At 32.1% G+C, this 17169-nt stretch overlaps 3 protein-coding genes, 1 non-coding gene and 1 pseudogene across 7 annotated transcripts; 2 read left to right on the top strand and 3 right to left on the bottom strand.

Annotated features, from left to right (window-relative positions):
- Positions 1–1935: 1935 nt before the first annotated feature.
- Positions 1936–6335, bottom strand: LOC127240218 (uncharacterized). The gene is made up of 9 exons (XM_051258769.1): positions 6166–6335; positions 6060–6115; positions 4804–4954; positions 4591–4710; positions 4438–4481; positions 3280–3405; positions 3096–3180; positions 2629–2685; positions 1936–2325 (listed from the first exon to the last, which is right to left on the bottom strand). The coding sequence occupies exons 1-9, from the start codon at positions 6247–6249 to the stop codon at positions 2248–2250; spliced, it is 801 nt and encodes a 266-aa protein (XP_051114726.1). The 5' UTR covers positions 6250–6335; the 3' UTR covers positions 1936–2247.
- A 3677-nt stretch (positions 6336–10012) lies between these two features.
- Positions 10013–12231, bottom strand: LOC127240219 (uncharacterized). 4 transcript variants are annotated; one of them, XM_051258772.1, is made up of 8 exons: positions 12068–12231; positions 11287–11431; positions 11067–11186; positions 10925–10968; positions 10695–10820; positions 10510–10594; positions 10359–10415; positions 10013–10259 (listed from the first exon to the last, which is right to left on the bottom strand). In XM_051258772.1, exons 1-8 carry the CDS (start codon positions 12112–12114, stop codon positions 10182–10184), a joined length of 702 nt encoding a protein of 233 aa, XP_051114729.1. In that variant the 5' UTR covers positions 12115–12231; the 3' UTR covers positions 10013–10181. The 4 variants fall into 4 exon arrangements, with proteins under 4 accessions (XP_051114729.1, XP_051114730.1, XP_051114727.1 ...); XM_051258773.1 differs by having other exon boundaries at positions 11287–11422; positions 12068–12227; XM_051258770.1 differs by having other exon boundaries at positions 11287–11437; positions 12068–12224.
- Positions 12232–13497: 1266 nt separating this feature from the next.
- Positions 13498–16000, bottom strand: LOC127240259 (pentatricopeptide repeat-containing protein At5g66631). The gene is made up of 2 exons (XM_051258825.1): positions 15966–16000; positions 13498–15530 (listed from the first exon to the last, which is right to left on the bottom strand). Exon 2 carries the CDS (start codon positions 15518–15520, stop codon positions 13625–13627), a length of 1896 nt encoding a protein of 631 aa, XP_051114782.1. The 5' UTR covers positions 15521–15530; positions 15966–16000; the 3' UTR covers positions 13498–13624.
- TRNAI-AAU (transfer RNA isoleucine (anticodon AAU)) lies at positions 15875–15948 on the top strand. Its single transcript has one exon. It is a non-coding gene; the product is annotated as a tRNA-Ile (tRNA).
- A 323-nt stretch (positions 16001–16323) lies between the features above and the next one.
- LOC127240261 (tRNA-splicing endonuclease subunit Sen2-2-like) lies at positions 16324–17104 on the top strand (annotated as a pseudogene).
- The last annotated feature ends 65 nt before the right edge of the window (positions 17105–17169 follow it).

The raw sequence follows: 17169 nt of genomic DNA, 5'->3' as shown, positions 1-17169 counted from the left end.
ATTACACAATTGTCACTATTTTTTACACTAATATATTTTATTTCTACTTTTTATCTACTACCAATATAATATCAATTTTATACCATCCAGACTATAGTTCTGGACGGAGGGATCACTAGTTTACTATTTTAAAATTGGCTTGGGTTGGTTTTAAATTAATTTTTTTTTTAAAAAAAAATAAATATTCTTTTGGGTGAGAACACATTTGTGCTTCAATTATTTACATAATAAAAATATATAATTGTAAAATTAATGCAACCCAGACATAAAATAAATGCGGCAGACGCTTTGAGTATCGTGGCACATCATCCGAACTAGCCAGATAATGGGGCAAATTGTATCAATTTTGCAATTCTTTTTTTTTTAAAAAAAATAATAATAATAATAATAGCCAACGTAACACTAAATATTGTCCGCTTTAGGTTTATTCAAATCTTTCGACATAGGATTGAGTTTGCATCCAACAATCATCCTTCAAAGAATGAGGGCGAGATTTCTTACGACTACAATCAATGTCCGCTATAATCCAGTCCACTCTACTTACGAATTAGGTTCTGATACAAGTGTTGTGATTGGATTGTATGATATTGTTCATTTCAACTGAGTCCGTATGAATTTATTTTTAAATTTTTTTTCAAAATATCTCGTACTAGTTTACGTCCGACTAACTTTTCCTTTAAATCTTTTAATGTGGACTTGGATTTGCCTTCAACATTGTATATTTTATACAAGATAATGGGTGTGTTTGTTTTAGGATTGGGTTTAGATTTTGAATAAAAACTTTTTTTGAATTTATATAATCATTTAATGTGATATAAATAGATATTTATGTAATTTTTTGAATATGTATTTAAATTCTAGTACTATAATATAGAAAATTAAAATAAATAAGAGTTTAATTTAATTCTCCGGAAAAAAAGAATTGAATAATAAAAGCCTTAAAAGAACTTACTAATATTTCAAAATTTTCAGAAATTTGTACACAAACAGACTTGGGATTGAATAATGGGTTGGGAAATTTGTACACAAACAGACTTGGGATTGAATAATGGGTTGGGTTTGAAACAATAAATATTTAAAATAAACAATATTTGATGTAATATTTTAAATAATAATAATAATAATTTTTTAATGTAATTTTTTGAGAATTTATTCATTTCCAGTAGCAGTAGTATTCATTTCTTAACAATTTATCTATTTTTTTTAGTCTCATAATAAATATTCTTTTTTTTTTAAAGTAATCATAATAAATATTCTTTTTTTTTTTTTAAAGTAATTGTACTTTCTACTAACATTAAAAATACTCGTATATTATACAGATGTTCATATCATTATATCACACAATACTAAAACTTTCTACTAACATTAAAAATACTAGTATATTATACAGATGTTCATATCATTATATCACACAATACTAAAAAGAATAAGGTTATTTTAATCTTTTATATTTCATTCCTACTGCACAATATAATACTAATATTTCTGAAACGGTATGAAAAAAATAAATGGATACATGGATAAAATTAAACCCTTTTGTTAGGGACACTGTATTTGAGACCGTGCATGTTAATAAGTTATGATAATATTTTATTATTTTTATATGAGTAGTATTATTAAATTTTAAATATTTTTAAAATTATATCTTAATAAAATATATACAATATTGATATCAGATAATTAAATTTTATATAATACAAATGAATAAAAAAAATATTTACTTATTTATCATTACATAAAAATAAAGAGTTTTAAAGGTATAAAAATATTTGTTAATTGAAGAAAAAAATAAAAAAAACATAATGTTAGAAGGTTAATTAAATTGATTTATACTATTTATTAAATAAGGTTAATATTGATAAACTTACCAAAAATGAAAAAGAATTATCCCTATAATAAAAAAAAAAGAAAAAAAAGACCAAATTAACACCATGGTGACTTCATCAGATCAACAGTTGATCCATACTCTTTATATATCTATATTTATATATATATATAAATATAGATATATAAAATGCAGCAGCAGTGAATTTATAATCCAAGCAACTCGTAGTCGTAGATAAAAAAAGAATGCAAAAACAAATGATTTTGGTGTAATGAATATATATATATATATATATTAATCTTACAAGGAGAAGAAATGTAAACGCAGTGAATATAGCCAGACATCTTTATTTAAGTAGGAGTATGTATTAGTACTATATATTATCGATTATTATTATTATTATTATTATTATTTAATAATACTCACTTAGCAGCAGCTTCAAAAGCACTTAGAAATGTCTCTGCTGGTTGGCATCCATTCAACGAATGCTTCCCATTTATCTGCACATTTTACAAAACTAAGAATATCAAATTCCAAAACAAACAAACCAAAATGTTTATTACATATTACTTCTGTTCACAAAAAAATATACTTTTAATAAATATAGCATTTATTATTTTGGTTGATTTATACAAAGTAGAGGTATTTTAAAAAATACACGACTAAGTTAATAAAGTTGGATAAATAATTGTGATGTATTTGTAAATAAATGTGACATTAAAATGAATTAATTAAAGAATGAAATATGTATATTTTTTGTGGATAAAAAAAAAAAAACGAGAGTATTTATTTTGAATTCTTACCACATAGTATGGAACTCCATTGATATGTCCCGAGTATTTCTTGATCTCCTCATTAACCTTCACAAATACAAACACATTAAAATCAATCATTTGGGATGTAATTATTCGCTCTCACTTGTGTTTATTTCTACTTTCTATCGTATTTTCAATATGAAATGTAATATTTTTTCTCAAATAAACATTCATTTATATTCAAAATATTACATCAGACAACATTCGACAGAAATTTATCAAAATCATCGTTCATTTCCCTAATACGGATGACCATTTTTACCTTGGTGGATAAAATTCAAGTACTTTTGTATTGAACATCATTAAAATTTCTACTAAAAATTATGCTCGAGTACAAATAACAAAAGGACGGGATAAAAGTAAAACGATAGCGAACTAATTAATCGAACAGATCCATTAAAACGAACAAATCGATAAACTCTAAAAATACCAGAAGATGTATTGGAGAGATTTACCTCCTTGACACCATTGTTTGGATTTTCAAGAAACTCGGCAGCCCCTTCAACGCCAGCCTTTTTAGCAGACTCCACAAGGAATTCCCTTAAAAGCACAACCAAGTTAGAATAAATACAATCCAGATAACAATGATTTAATAAAAAGAGAGAAGATGTTGTAAGACCTATAGTTCTTCCCACTAACCTGTCGCCGATGTACTTTCCTTGTGTGAAGTAGCCAACAAATAACTCTTCAATGAGTTCATTCTGCCTATCGAGCCCCTGTTTTCCGGCAAAGTACACTAATCTATGGCTATCCATGGTATTTCCCCTGTGTATAAATGAGCAGTATAAATATCTTTTGTTTGATGACCAATTCACCTCAAGATTTAAGATGCTACAAAAGTATACATTATATATGTATATATGTATATATATATATATATATGTTAATACTAATTTTATACTGTTTTCTGGCTGCTATGTATCATCCATCCATCATTCAACATTAGTGAAGGCTTCAAACAAGCTGTGTTGAGGTTTATTTATTTTTTATTGAGTTTAAACTCAATAAATTTTCAATATGAAAAAGCGAAGTTTGAACTCAAGCCTCCCTAATTTCAAAAAAAGTAAAAAAGAAAATCAACTTCTAAATGAATTCTCATGTACAAATAATAAAAAATTTATGGATAAATAAACTTATGTGTACATATATATATTATATTGAGAGCTTGTTATGAGCCAATAAGCCTAGTATTTCTTGGTTTGAGCTCAAACTCAAACTAATTTACTTGCATACAGAACTATCAACACTTATAGTGGTGACATTGAGTTTGGTTGGATCAGATACCTCAGACTCATGTCCAATCCACTTATTTAGGAAGAGGGAGGTCAATTATTCGAGTGAGGCATTGGATGCAGACAACGTATTAGGTCTGATTGAATATATGATAATCAGACCTGATCCAAATTGAAAAAGAGGTTTGAATTGATGATAACATAGAATCCTGGGTTATGTATAACTATAATGTAGATTTTAAAATATAAAATTATAAATTTATAATTCATATGTTTTCTGCAACATCTGGTCTCATCACAAAATAAGGGAAAGAGTTGAGAGTGCCATTCCAGCTAATAAATCTAAATATAATTTCCATATTTAAATTATATATATATACTAGGTAAAAAACGGGTATAAGCCTATAATGGGGTCTATTAGGTCCAAGTCGGGTGCTGAGTACAGGTAAAGTAAGGTGAGTCATGGTTCTAGCAATGGATGACCAATTGTCATCCCTATAAATATTACACTAGCAAAAAATTGAAAGGTGTACTAAAAAAAAGCATATTTAACTTGAATTCTTACGTAAGTCCAGTTGTGTCGTGAGGCATTCCGTAACTTTTGAAAAGCTACAGCAACAAAGGATATGACATCATGATCAACTATAAAGTAGCTCATAAAGAAATCCAACATTGAAAAAAAAAAAAAAAAAAAAAAACTTGAAACTAAAATAACAACCTCTGACATCCGAGCTTGCATCTGAATACCTCGAGGTCCTACAAGTTTCATCATAAGTTCATTCTTAGGAACACCTTCCTTTGGGGCTGTAGGCAAAAGAAAATAGGGATGCCATTTGACCTGCAGAACATATAACACACTCAAGGTATATGAATCAAAATCATCATGAATACTATTGTGAGCTCAAGATGTAAGGGAATAGTGTTTTTGGACCTCAAAAGTGTATTTATCGCTCGATGAAGCTATTGCTTTCTCGAGATTTCTTTTCCCAAGAAAGCACCAATCACACACGCTGTCAAAACTGACATCAATTCGGATTAACTTCTTTGCGGCTTTGCTGCTCCCTGAGGCCATTTTGATGAATCTGATGGAACAAAAGAGAATGAATCAAACAACTTAGTTACACCTGCAAATAGTGTGTTTGATACTCTACTATAAGATGAAAATAATTTTCTTTTAGCCTCAGTAGAAGTTTTATATTGATGAAATTCACTCGTGCAGGGTTGAGCAATATCACAGAAAATCTAAGGTCACCTCAAGTTATCCATTGCAATGTAAGTGAATATTGATGACCACAATTTTTATGGGAATGAATATGGTTACATTTTGTATACAGAGAGAATATTGAGGACAATTAGACAGAAATCAATTAATGTATTTTAAGAAAATTAAAATTCAAACAAATCATTTCTGTATAATCAAATATGCTATTTGGGCATCGAGCTTATTAACATAAGAATCTCAAGCAACATGTCATAGCTATGTCGTAGATAAGTCCATCCCTATATTTAGCTTCTTGAACAATATGTTGAATCAGTAAAGTTAGTTTAACACATGACCGCTCGAGCACAAGGAATTCTAAAAAATTTAATGTAGAAAAATCAGGAAGATGGCAAGAAAATCACCTTGAGATGGAGTGTTCTTCTTGTCGTAATCACATTTCAGTTTCGTCAATACAAATTTTTACAAATGCAAATTGGCATAACATGATTTTTAGACATCAAGACTGATCAAATTTGTAAGCATTCCAACACGATTATTTAATCTATGAGCGATTAATTTACATTTACATCATAAATTAAGCTGTATCATATATTATATTCAGTTGAATTAATATGTTATATCGGTGTAAATACAATCGTATTGATTTTAAAAATATAGCATAAAACACAACTATGAAAAAAAATTCTTGAGCTATTATTGCTTATGAGATACTCACAAATGCTCTATCTACTCTTGGATGTATTCTTACAATGCTAATTCACTATAGGTAATCTGTATTTCTCAAATCTCAAAAACTGATACTAAATATGAAGAATTCAACGTCTCAGTAGTTATCGTCGATATTGATTTAAAAGTAATGTCTATCCTAATAAAGTAATCTGAAAAACTAAATCCGCTCAGAAACGACATCGCTGTTCAATAACATCTTCAGTTCAGTATCTTGAAAAAGTAGATGAAAAACTTACGCAGAATCTGAAAACTTGGAAGACTGCTGAAACGAGTGAAAGGTCGAGTCCGTTGGCTTGCTTCTTGGCTTTCCATGGAGGATCCTTCTTGTCGATATTATAATGGTACTGGCATCGAATTGACTGAATTAAAATAATAGGTGTGACCGTAAAGCGTGGCGGTCGTGAATGGCGTCCTGCGCTCAACCATTGGAAATTCGATACATGTGTAGAGAGAGAGTTTTCACATTGAATTGGAGCGAGCATCTAGAAGGTGGTCTTCGTCCTCTTCAATTTCTTCTTACTGCTCCTTCTAGATGAAGATGAGATGAGTGAAGGAATCTTCTGATTTTTATTAGGGCTGTTGATTTGACTTTTAAGGTAATTAATACGTTTCCGTATTCACAACTTAGCCGATATTTGAGAATGAGTTTTTTAATAGTAAAATTTTTAATATTTTTTTATATAATATAAATAATTAATAATATGTATTTTTAATAATATAGATAATAATTTAATATTTTAAAGAGAAAATAAATTTATAAATAATAATCCCTCCGTCTCACTAAGCATGTCCACGTCCGTCCCACGTCCCACGTTACTTTGTTTTTTTAAGAATGATTATACATTTAATCTCATTTTAAATTTTTTTAATTTATTTTTTAAAATTTTAATTAAACTAATTAGATATATTGATCTTACTTTATAATTATTTATATTGTAAAATAATTATTTTTACTAATATATTTTTAATTATTTACTAATTACATCCATTTCTAAAATATCAACGTAACAGATACTGTATTTAGGATGAATGTAGTAAAATTTGATTGAAAAGAGAAAGAAAAGAGGGTTGAGAGTATAATTTAAATATTTAAATATTTTGTAAAGAATCTTCTACACATTTTTTAAAATATTAATATAATATACATATTTATTATTTTTATATTACTAAACAATTATCTTATCTTACATTAAAAAAAAAATTCAAATCAAACACAAAACAAACAACCCCTTAAGTTTGTTTCATTCAATTAAATTTATTACTATTTATATTAAAATTATAAAATATTATTAAATACTACTTTCGTCTCAATTATGATGTCTATATTGTTGTTTATGCCTGTCCAAAGGTCTTGTTTCATATTTTTTTTCATAATATTTTAATTAAATTAATTAGTTATATTAATTTATAATTATTTATATTATTTAATAATTATTTTTATTAATATATTTTTAATTATTTACTAATGATACTTATGAAACATGCAATGTGGGAAGGAGGGAATACTATTTAAAACAAATACACTTTTATTATACTTTTACATAGTCTATTAATAAATATTTGATATAATATTTTAAATAAAAATAAAGACTACATTCGTCATAAATTATAGATTTATTTTTAATCATAGTTAAAAATAATATAAAGAAAATTTCTTTTTATTTTAATATAAAATTAACAATATGAATTATATGATGTTAAAAGCAATAAATGTTATAAATAAGTATTTAATTTTATAAGTATTTAAAAAAATCGTAAATAAGGAGTAATACTAATAGGAGAAACAAAAGGTGATGTGCCCGTTGACCTCTAAGGGTGTGTTTGTTTGGGGCATTATATTAGATTTTCACTATTTATCCAATTTTTTTTCCAAAAAATATCAAATCAAACATCTATTCTTTATTTTTTATATTATATTAAAAATTAATTTTACATTCAAAACATTACATCAACACCTATTTATATCACATCATACAACTATTCAAATTCAAAATTTTTACTATTCAAATCTCAACTCAAAATCCAAACCCCCAAACAAACACACTCTAAGTGCATCTCCAACCCAGTAGCGTTGTTTTATTTATTTTATTTATTTTTTAAAATTTTAAAATTATAAATTTGATTTTTAAATTTAATTATTATTTTTTAAATTTTTAATTTTTTTTTTAAATTATAAAAATAAAAAATTGTTTAAAATAATAGGAAAAATTGAATATTTGAAGAATAATAGTGAAAAATGGAGTAATAATTAGAATAAAATTACTGTAGCAACTCCACATGGATGGATTGGAGATAACCTAAGAAGTAGTCGGTAGGTCGGTAGATTTATAACTGCAATATTATAAATTCAAAACTGTCATAAAATATTTAATTTTATAAGTATTAAAAAAATCATAAATAAAGAATAATACTAATAGGAGAAAAACAAATGTGATATTATCGTTGGCCTGTTAAAAAAATTATAAATTCAAATTTTCGAAATCTTCTTGATATACCATATTAGGATTTTATAACACCACTAAAATAAATGAAAATTAGATCATAGGATGATTATGTATATGAATTCAGCATAGTATTGAATTGAATCCCAACCATTTAATTTAAATTTAGTTATTTTAATTAAATAAATAATTTATTAAGTAAGGTTATGGATTAAATTCTATCATGTTGATTTTTTTAAATTTAATATAACATCCATTCCTAAAGAAAATAATGCATTGGTTAATATGTGTGTTGGAAGGGTTGAAGATATTTGATATTTTGATACATGTGTCCGCTCTAAAGATCATATTTATCTTTTGTGTTATTGTATTAATATTGAAAATATCCTTATATTTATATTTGTATAATTTTTCTGTACAATGTTATTCTAAGTATTAAGTAGTATAAAAATTAAAATATACTCCCTCCGTCCGCTTATAAAGTTTACATGTTTTTATTTTGGGACGTCCAATTACAAAGTTTACATTTCATTAAATACCCTACTTTTTTCTTTTCCACAAATACCCTTACTTTACATCACATCATTACTTTTACACAAAAAAGTAAGGGCAAAAATTACACTACTTTTAATTACTCAATATAATTAAAATACTATTATTTCTTAAACACCGCGCCAAAAATAAATGTAACTCTTGTAAATGGATGAAGGGAGTATATTGCTATTAAAATATAATTATTTTTACTAAAAAAGTACTTTTGAGGGACTTATATGAAAATAATATTTTTAATTGGAATAGAAAAAATACATATATTTTTAATTGGAATAGAAAAAATATTTAATTTGACGGTAGTATGAGATGTATTAGGTTTGTATTTTAAATTTTGATTTTCAATACTAATTTTTGAATTTAAACAATTTGATGTAATAGATGCGGTGAATTTACGAACGTGAGGTGGTGGGTTCAAACCACATAGGTGTATCCGGTGCGTATTTTCAGTAGCCGCGGCCAATTCTTACGTCATAAAAAAATAATAATAAAATGTTACCATACTATTTTAGATGTAAATAATTTTAAATATATTTAATTTGTTGTGTGTATGAAATTTTTTTCATAAATAACAAAAATAATGTTATTGTTTGCACACGTGTCTTCTATCGTGTTCAAATCATTCAATTTCTATTATAAGCGATTGATTTTTCAAACATGTAAGGGTAAATTATTTTTTTAATCACACATACCCTTATCATTTTAGTCCCGTAAGTGAGCCTGTAGCAAACTAGTCCCAAATAAAAATTTTTTGTTGTTTTAGTCTTCCGGCGCCGGAGACGCCCGTGTGGCTCGCCGGAGGCCACGTGTCCAGCCAGGTCAGCGACACTGGCGGACACGTGGATTTTATTTTATATTTTTATTTTTTTAATTGAAGCAAATAAAAAAAATTAAAAAAGACAAATAAAATTAAAAAAATAAAAAAAATCTACGTGTCCGCCCCGGCGAGCCACGCGGGTGTTTCCGGCGCCGGAGAATTAAAACAACGAAATTTTTTTACTTATGAACTAGTTTGCGCTCCACGTCCAATTACAAGACTAAAGAAAACAGCTTACTCAATAGTAAAACTATTCTCAAGAACAATTTAGTGAGTGATACTTCTGGATGATACTGTTAATATAAATAATACTAATATTATTATTGCTGGCCTTGCATTTTGACAGTGATGCATGACAATGATTGACTCCAACAAAACTAAATAACTAAAAAAAAATTATGGACTAACAACACCAAGAAACAGAGATTGTAATTCACAAACACAACAATTCAATCCACATATTGCAAATAAGAATAAAACCTCAATAAGAATTTGACAAAGCCACAAGGAAATTTAAAAATACCTCAAGAATTAGTAATAATAATATTTCATCACTTTGCAGCAGCTTGAAATGCACTTAGAAAGGTCTCTGGTGGTTGCCCTCCACTCAGCTCATATTTCCCATTTATCTACATACATACATATATATATATGTATATATTAGGAAACTTTGTTGCTTCTAGAAGTTTGATGTGAATGTTAGAGAAAGATAGAGAGTGTCAACTTACCACATAATGAGGGACTCCACTTATCGTTTCTGAGCTTTTTCTTAGTTCATCATTCACCTTTTGGACAAGACAAAAAATGGCATTTAATTTAATGTAATGAAAGAAACATAATATAGAATGTAATTTGATCTGTTGGGATTTCTGTTTCTACCTCCTCAAGTCCATTGTTTGGATCCTCAAGAAATTCAGCTGCTCCATCGATCCCAACCTTCTTAGCAGATTCCACAAGAAATTCCCTTTTTAGATGCAAAGAAAAGAAAGCAGATTTTTGTGTTTAATCACTGCAAAGAATATTCATTTAGTGAAATCAGAACTCTTGCATTGCCCCTGGTTTACCTATCGCCGATGAATTTTCCCTGTGTGAAGTAACCATGGCACAGCTCTTCAACAAGATTATACTGCTTATCGGCCCCTACCTTACCCGCGAAATATATTAGCCTGTGGCTGTCCAGAGTACTTCCTCTGGGTGGGTTCATACATAACAAGTGTTAATGTGTGGCAACCAAGAACAGAAAAATAATGCTGTTTCAATCAAATTCAACTTTGCTAATCTTTGTTAAACTTACGTTAGTCCAGAAGTGTCGTAATCCATCCCAAATCCCTTAAAAATCTGCAAAGAGAAGTGAACTACTGGTTAGATTGTATTTGCATTCATTCAAGAACAATCACATAAAGTTAGGTGAAGCAAAGGAGCAACTGAAACCAAACCTCTGACATCCGAGCTTCCATCTGCAAAGCTCGGGGTCCAAATTTGTTCAGGAAATAATCCTTCTTAACTACGCCTTCCTTTGAAGCGGAGGGATTGAGCAGAAAGGGATGATACTTGACCTGTGCAGCACAGAAATTGATCAATTCATAAGAAATTTGAAGGAAGGTTGGGAACATTGTGGAAGAACTTTAAAATGTGTTAAGATGCTTATTCTAGGACCTCGAAAGTGTATTTCTCATCAGATGAAGATATTGCTTTGTCCAAATTCTTCTTCCCCACATAGCACCATGGACATACAGTATCAATGGTGGCATCGATTTGAATGTGTTTCTTTGCAGTGCTCCCTGAGGCCATTCTGATGGATCTGATACTATTGTTCAGAGAAATAATCGATATGCATATGCTAGCAAAAACTTTGTGTATATAAAATCAAGTGTACACTCACTTGAGAAACTACTCATGATTTTCTTTACTGCAATCGATATTCACACACATATTTGTTTAATGAGCAGAAACTTGGTTCATTCCTACAGCTTTTCCCTAATTTCCTTGCTTAGGCATCAAAGAACCAACAATATTCTTCAAAAGATATAGAAGATCTCACCAATTTTCATATTAGTTCTCTACCAAATCTCATAAAATTCAATTGTACCTCTTCAATTTTTACTAGCTGGAGATGATATAGCATCTTGAAGCATGTTACATAGGCCTACAGTCTCAAATTTCCACTAAAAAACATAAAATCAGATTAAATAAACTCTCGCAATTGCAATTTGCAAACGACAATTCTACCAACTATAATGCTTATCACCGCCACAGACAAAGGCAAGACTCACTGATCACAATACTCGAAATTCCACACTCAATTATGGTTTTTCGTCACTAATTCAACCGAAAATTATCACAAAACCACAGACCGCGTCCACGAATCAAACCTGAACATGGCACAATACCACAAACGAGATTTCGTGTTGAAAACCACGAAACGGGAGAAACTAACCTGGAAATCGGAGGAATTCGACTATTCAAAAGACAGTTCAAACGCATATGAAATAGTAATCTCCTCGAAGTTCACCTGCTTTCTTCACGTTTCTACGGTCTTCCGTTGTATATAATAAAATGGGTCTGATTCCTGTAGTAGCATTGACTCACATATATGTATATACATTTGTTCAGTGTGTAAAATGTGCGCGTTAAGTAGACGACGACAAGCATTTGGATGCGTTGAATGGATATTTCCAACTACCAAACATAGCAGGAGAACTATTGTCAGATGCTCTGTATGAGAACCCGTAATGATTGGGGCGTTTGTCTCGCATATATATATATATATATATATATGTTTAATTAGAATTCTTTATCCACACCCTAATATTTTGTTAGTACTTTCTTATTTAGGGTGTGTGTTTTTTTTTTTTTTTTTTTTAAAAAAGTGGCTGGAAATAGGTTTTGATTTATTCCTTTTTTTTTTCTTTTTTTTTTTTTTTTTTTGTTTAGGTTTGGTTTGAATTTAAAAAATTTTGATAATAAATATAATAATATAAATGTGTATTAAATTTAATTGATAAAGTTAATAATGGTATGATTTGATTATGAATTTATATTATATTAAATATATATTTTTAAATTTTAATTTATTTATTTTATAAAAAAATTTATTATCTACAAAAATATATATTGGATATATTTTATTAAACTATAAATATTAAATAAATATAATATTTGAAAAGATAAATTATATTTATAAAAAAGAAAGGAAAAAAAAAAAAAGACTGCAATAATGAAACAGTAATTTCGCTGAAATCAGGCTTGAAAAAACACGCTGTAACTTTCACATATAATCGTTACTCGTAATATTAATATTAAAAATATTATTATATTTGTACAAGTAGTTTACAAATATTCCTTATAAAGATGAAAATATTTTTATATATTTTCTTAATTTGTATTACGTTTTCATATAATAATTAATATTTAAATTTTATATTTTTTTCGTTTATTTTACTTTATTTATTTTTTTATGCATAGGATAAAGAAACAAATTTGTTGATGTCAAAAAAAGAAAAAAATTGCCTAAAAAAATTATATAAACATCAATTAGGAGAGTAAAAAATTGACTAACAGATTATACTTTAATATAATATTATTTAATAAAGAAAAATTTAATAATCAAATTACCCTTTATTACTAGCCATTATATTTTTTGGAATTGAGAATATTAAGTATCGAAATTTTTAACAATATTTTATATAAATAGAGCCTAATGTATGTGTAAATTAAATTGCTTGTATAGTCCAAAATCAAAACCTGTATTCAGAGCTTATTCTTTTAAATAATAATAATAAACAAAATATTAATTATAAAATTTTCAATAAAAATATATTATTTTAATAATAAAATATTAAAAAAAAAAAACAATTGTTCAAAATATTTTCATAATTTAAATATAAAAAAAATAATAATTTAAAATTCGTCCCGAATCAGGCTTATGTCCCCCTGAATGAACGTAGGCCTGTTCCGGGACAAGGCCTGTTCCGGGACAAGGATTCCGCCAGCCTCAAGGCTGGCGTGTAGCCGAGTAAATCCGGCAAACTCGCGCTAGATCCGCCGCGCTCACCGTGTACAAATGTCCGGCCACCGCCGCCGCCGCCGCATCACTGCCCGTCTCCTCCACTCGAGCCGCCTCTCTTAGCTTCCCTTCCTTCCATAGACTCTTCACCAGCAGCTCCTTCGTCGCCAAATCCGGCATTAATCCCGACCCACGCATATCCTCCCACACCCTTAACGCGAGCGAAGCTCGCTCGCTCTTGCAATACGCACGGATAACACTCGCGTACGTATACCCATCCGGCTCGATTCCGCTCTGTCGAACGATCCCGAACAGCCGCTGCACCGTCTTGATATCCCCCCGCACGGCGCAATCGTGCATCATCCCGGCGAACGTTTGGAGGTCGGGAGAAATGCCCGACAGAATCATCTCTTCGAGCGCGTTCAATGCCTCGGTCGTCATTTCGCATTTGGACAAAGTCCGCAGAAGCGACGAGTATAAGATCAGCCGGCCGGGTTTCGTCACGGGGCCGCCGCAGATGGTTTCGACGTTCCGGAAGACGGTCAGGGCTGCGACGCCGTTTTTCGATAATCCGTAGAAGTCGATAACCAATCGGACGGTGGTGAACGATAGCCTGATGCCTTCGCGGTCGAGCTTTGACAGGAGACGATCGACGAGCTCCGCGTGCCCGTCGCGCGCCAGCTTGGCGATCATCCTTGACGCTGTGTAGACGTCGTGCACGAAACCCGGCTGGTGCGCGACCCACCCGAAGAACTTCCACGCCGTCTCGGCTGACTTGAAGCTGCGTATTAACTTGCAGACTAGTCGACTCGTCCACGTCAAGTTTGCGCCTTTCAGCGTAGCGACGTCGTTGGGATCCCAATCGCGCAAGGCTTGCGCTAACGCCGCGGGATCCAACCACGGTTTCAGGAAAACTCGATCTTTCTCGCCATCCTTGTCGTCAATGTCATCTTCATCACTATCCATCGAATAACTTATACTCGTAACCCTCTCGTCCAGCATCATCTCCCCAACCAATTCTTCGGTTTCTTCGACATACCCGGCCTCCTTCATCCGTCGCAACGACGAAGCCATCGCTCTACCGGGTAATATTCCGTCAGCGCGCATCTCGTCAAGCAAAACCTTGACGGAATTCAAGTCATCGATGCCAGAAAACGCATCGACCAACATCGAATACTGCTTAACTGTCCGCTTGATCCTCATACGCGAAAGCAAACGGAAGAGCTCCATCGCATGATCCGCCTTCCCCTGCTCGATCAAATGACGCATAACAATCGTATACGTCCTACAATTCGGGAGCGCCCCTTCGTCGACCATCCGATAGAACACCTTTACGGCATCCTCGTCCATACCCTTATCGACGTAAACTTCCATGACGACATTGTACGACTCCGCGCACGGACGGGCACCGTCCAACGTCCTCCGCCACTCGTCCCAAACCCGCAAAACCGCGTCGAGATCCCCCGCATCGGCATACCACCGCATGCAATCCATGCAGCCGACAGGCCGAATATTCCCAAATCTCCCGGCATTAATCGCATCGATCAACGCCCCGAGTCTACGCGTTTGGCCGGACCGTGCGAGAATTTTAGCCACGGCGCGAAGCGTGAGTTGCGAATGTGAGAATTGCTTGACCTGCTTCAAACCTTCAACCATCGACAATGCCGACGCAGGCGAGGGGGCTGACCGGAGGGCAGCGGCGACGACGAAAGAATCAAGCCGAGCATTGCTTAACATGCTGACGAGGGAAGCTTGGGAAACATTTGAATGCAGGCATAGCCTTATCGAATCAATGATCTTTGCCCTCTCGAAATATAAAGACACTTTGTTTGAATCTCGAGTGATTGTCCCAAAATTATTCACTTCCAGACAAAATCTCTTCATAAAAGTAAATCTGCAGACGGAATGCATCACGGGATCAGAGATTGAGTTCAGTCTTTTGTGGGCATTTTGTCGAACACCTTGAGTGCAAGAAAACAAATTCGCGTTCTTAAGCTGCAGGGACCAAAAGTTTAGAATTCTGGAGTGTTTATGTATTCAAAACTGAATGGATGTTAAGGATTAAGTAGATTGTTGCAGAAATTTTTTGAGGTTTTGCTGGTCTGGTTTGAGAGGAATGAGTTCAGATTACAGTATCGGAAATGTAGTCTGACATTCTTCAATGGGTTTATGTTCAAAACATACACTACCCCATAAGCTTGACTTTAAATTTGAACTAATCATTGAATTAAACAAATTGGCCTATTAGCTCAGCTGGTTAGAGCGTCGTGCTAATAACGCGAAGGTCGCAGGTTCGAGACCTGCATGGGCCAAAATATTTTTTTTTTACCTGCTTTTCAAATTTCAGTTCACGCTCCATCTCTGGTTTTTAATTTGAACGAAGTCTTTTGTTGTTCTCAACTTGTGATTGTTCTGTTGAATGGAATTCAGGACAGCCTTTCGGATTCAGTCGTCCATTAGTTCTATCTGAGGTCAATTTTCTATTGCTGGAGTTGTGCGAAATTACGTGTTCGACGAAATGCCTCTGTGAATTCAACATATACTGTGATTCTCGTTGCCGCCATTGACTATGTGTTCTTCATTTTGTTGCACTTCCTTTCTGCCTATTTCATTTCTCTGTCATAATCACTCATTCATCGATATATGGTTAATGAAAATACTCTCGACGCATCTTACGCAGATCGATCATGGCGCCCAGATGGAAAGGGAAAGCAGCAGAAACTAATGCACTTACAGAGCCAATGTCCAAACTCGTTTCTCAGCTCCAATCCTCTTTGATCTGAGTCAAATATCAAAGGATTGCTCTCCTGGTGCAGCGTGCTCGTTGCAGCAAATCCCGAGCAAACGGAGCTCTTTAATAAAACATGCTTCGGGCGCCCCATTGTCACGGCGGAGAAGGATAAGCAGTGGTTTCAGTTTAGTCTTGAGGAAGCTTTTTACTTGTCCTCTGTGAAGAAATGCATCAAAATAGCAGGAACAGTTGGTGAAGGTGAGAGCGTAAAGATCAACGACTACCGCGAAGATTTATGGCATTACTACAACATAGCAGTATCCAAGAAGCCCGGCTCGATTATTCAAGTTATCGCGTATTCTCATCTACGCGCGAAAAATTGGGTGGTGAGGGGCGGATATCAGTACGGTGTTGATTTTGTTGCTTACCGGCATCATCCATCTCTCGTGCACTCGGAGTATGCAGTTCTCGTCTTATCCAATGATGAGAATAGGAATGATCGGCTGAGAGTTTGATCGGATATAAATTGCACGCTCCGGCTATGTGGCAGCATTGCAAAAACATTGCTGGTTCTTTATGTCATCGGGGGCAAAGTTGGTTCTCCGCGTTTCGAGGACTATGTCATCGAAGAGAGGATCATCACAAGGTGGAATCCCGAGCAAAGCCGGGAGGATCAACAGCTGACATCAAGCTCAAATGCACCGTAAATTTCTATTACATTTTTATGTAGTCATTCGACTAAAAAAGGCTAAATAGTAGTAAATGCGGTTAATATCGCGCTGAATGAATAAATTCGGCACAA

This window comes from Andrographis paniculata, unplaced genomic scaffold (assembly GCF_009805555.1).
Source record: "Andrographis paniculata isolate CXL003 unplaced genomic scaffold, ASM980555v1 Contig79END, whole genome shotgun sequence".
Taxonomy (NCBI): domain Eukaryota; kingdom Viridiplantae; phylum Streptophyta; class Magnoliopsida; order Lamiales; family Acanthaceae; genus Andrographis; species Andrographis paniculata.
This window is presented reverse-complemented; position numbering and strand designations above follow the sequence as displayed.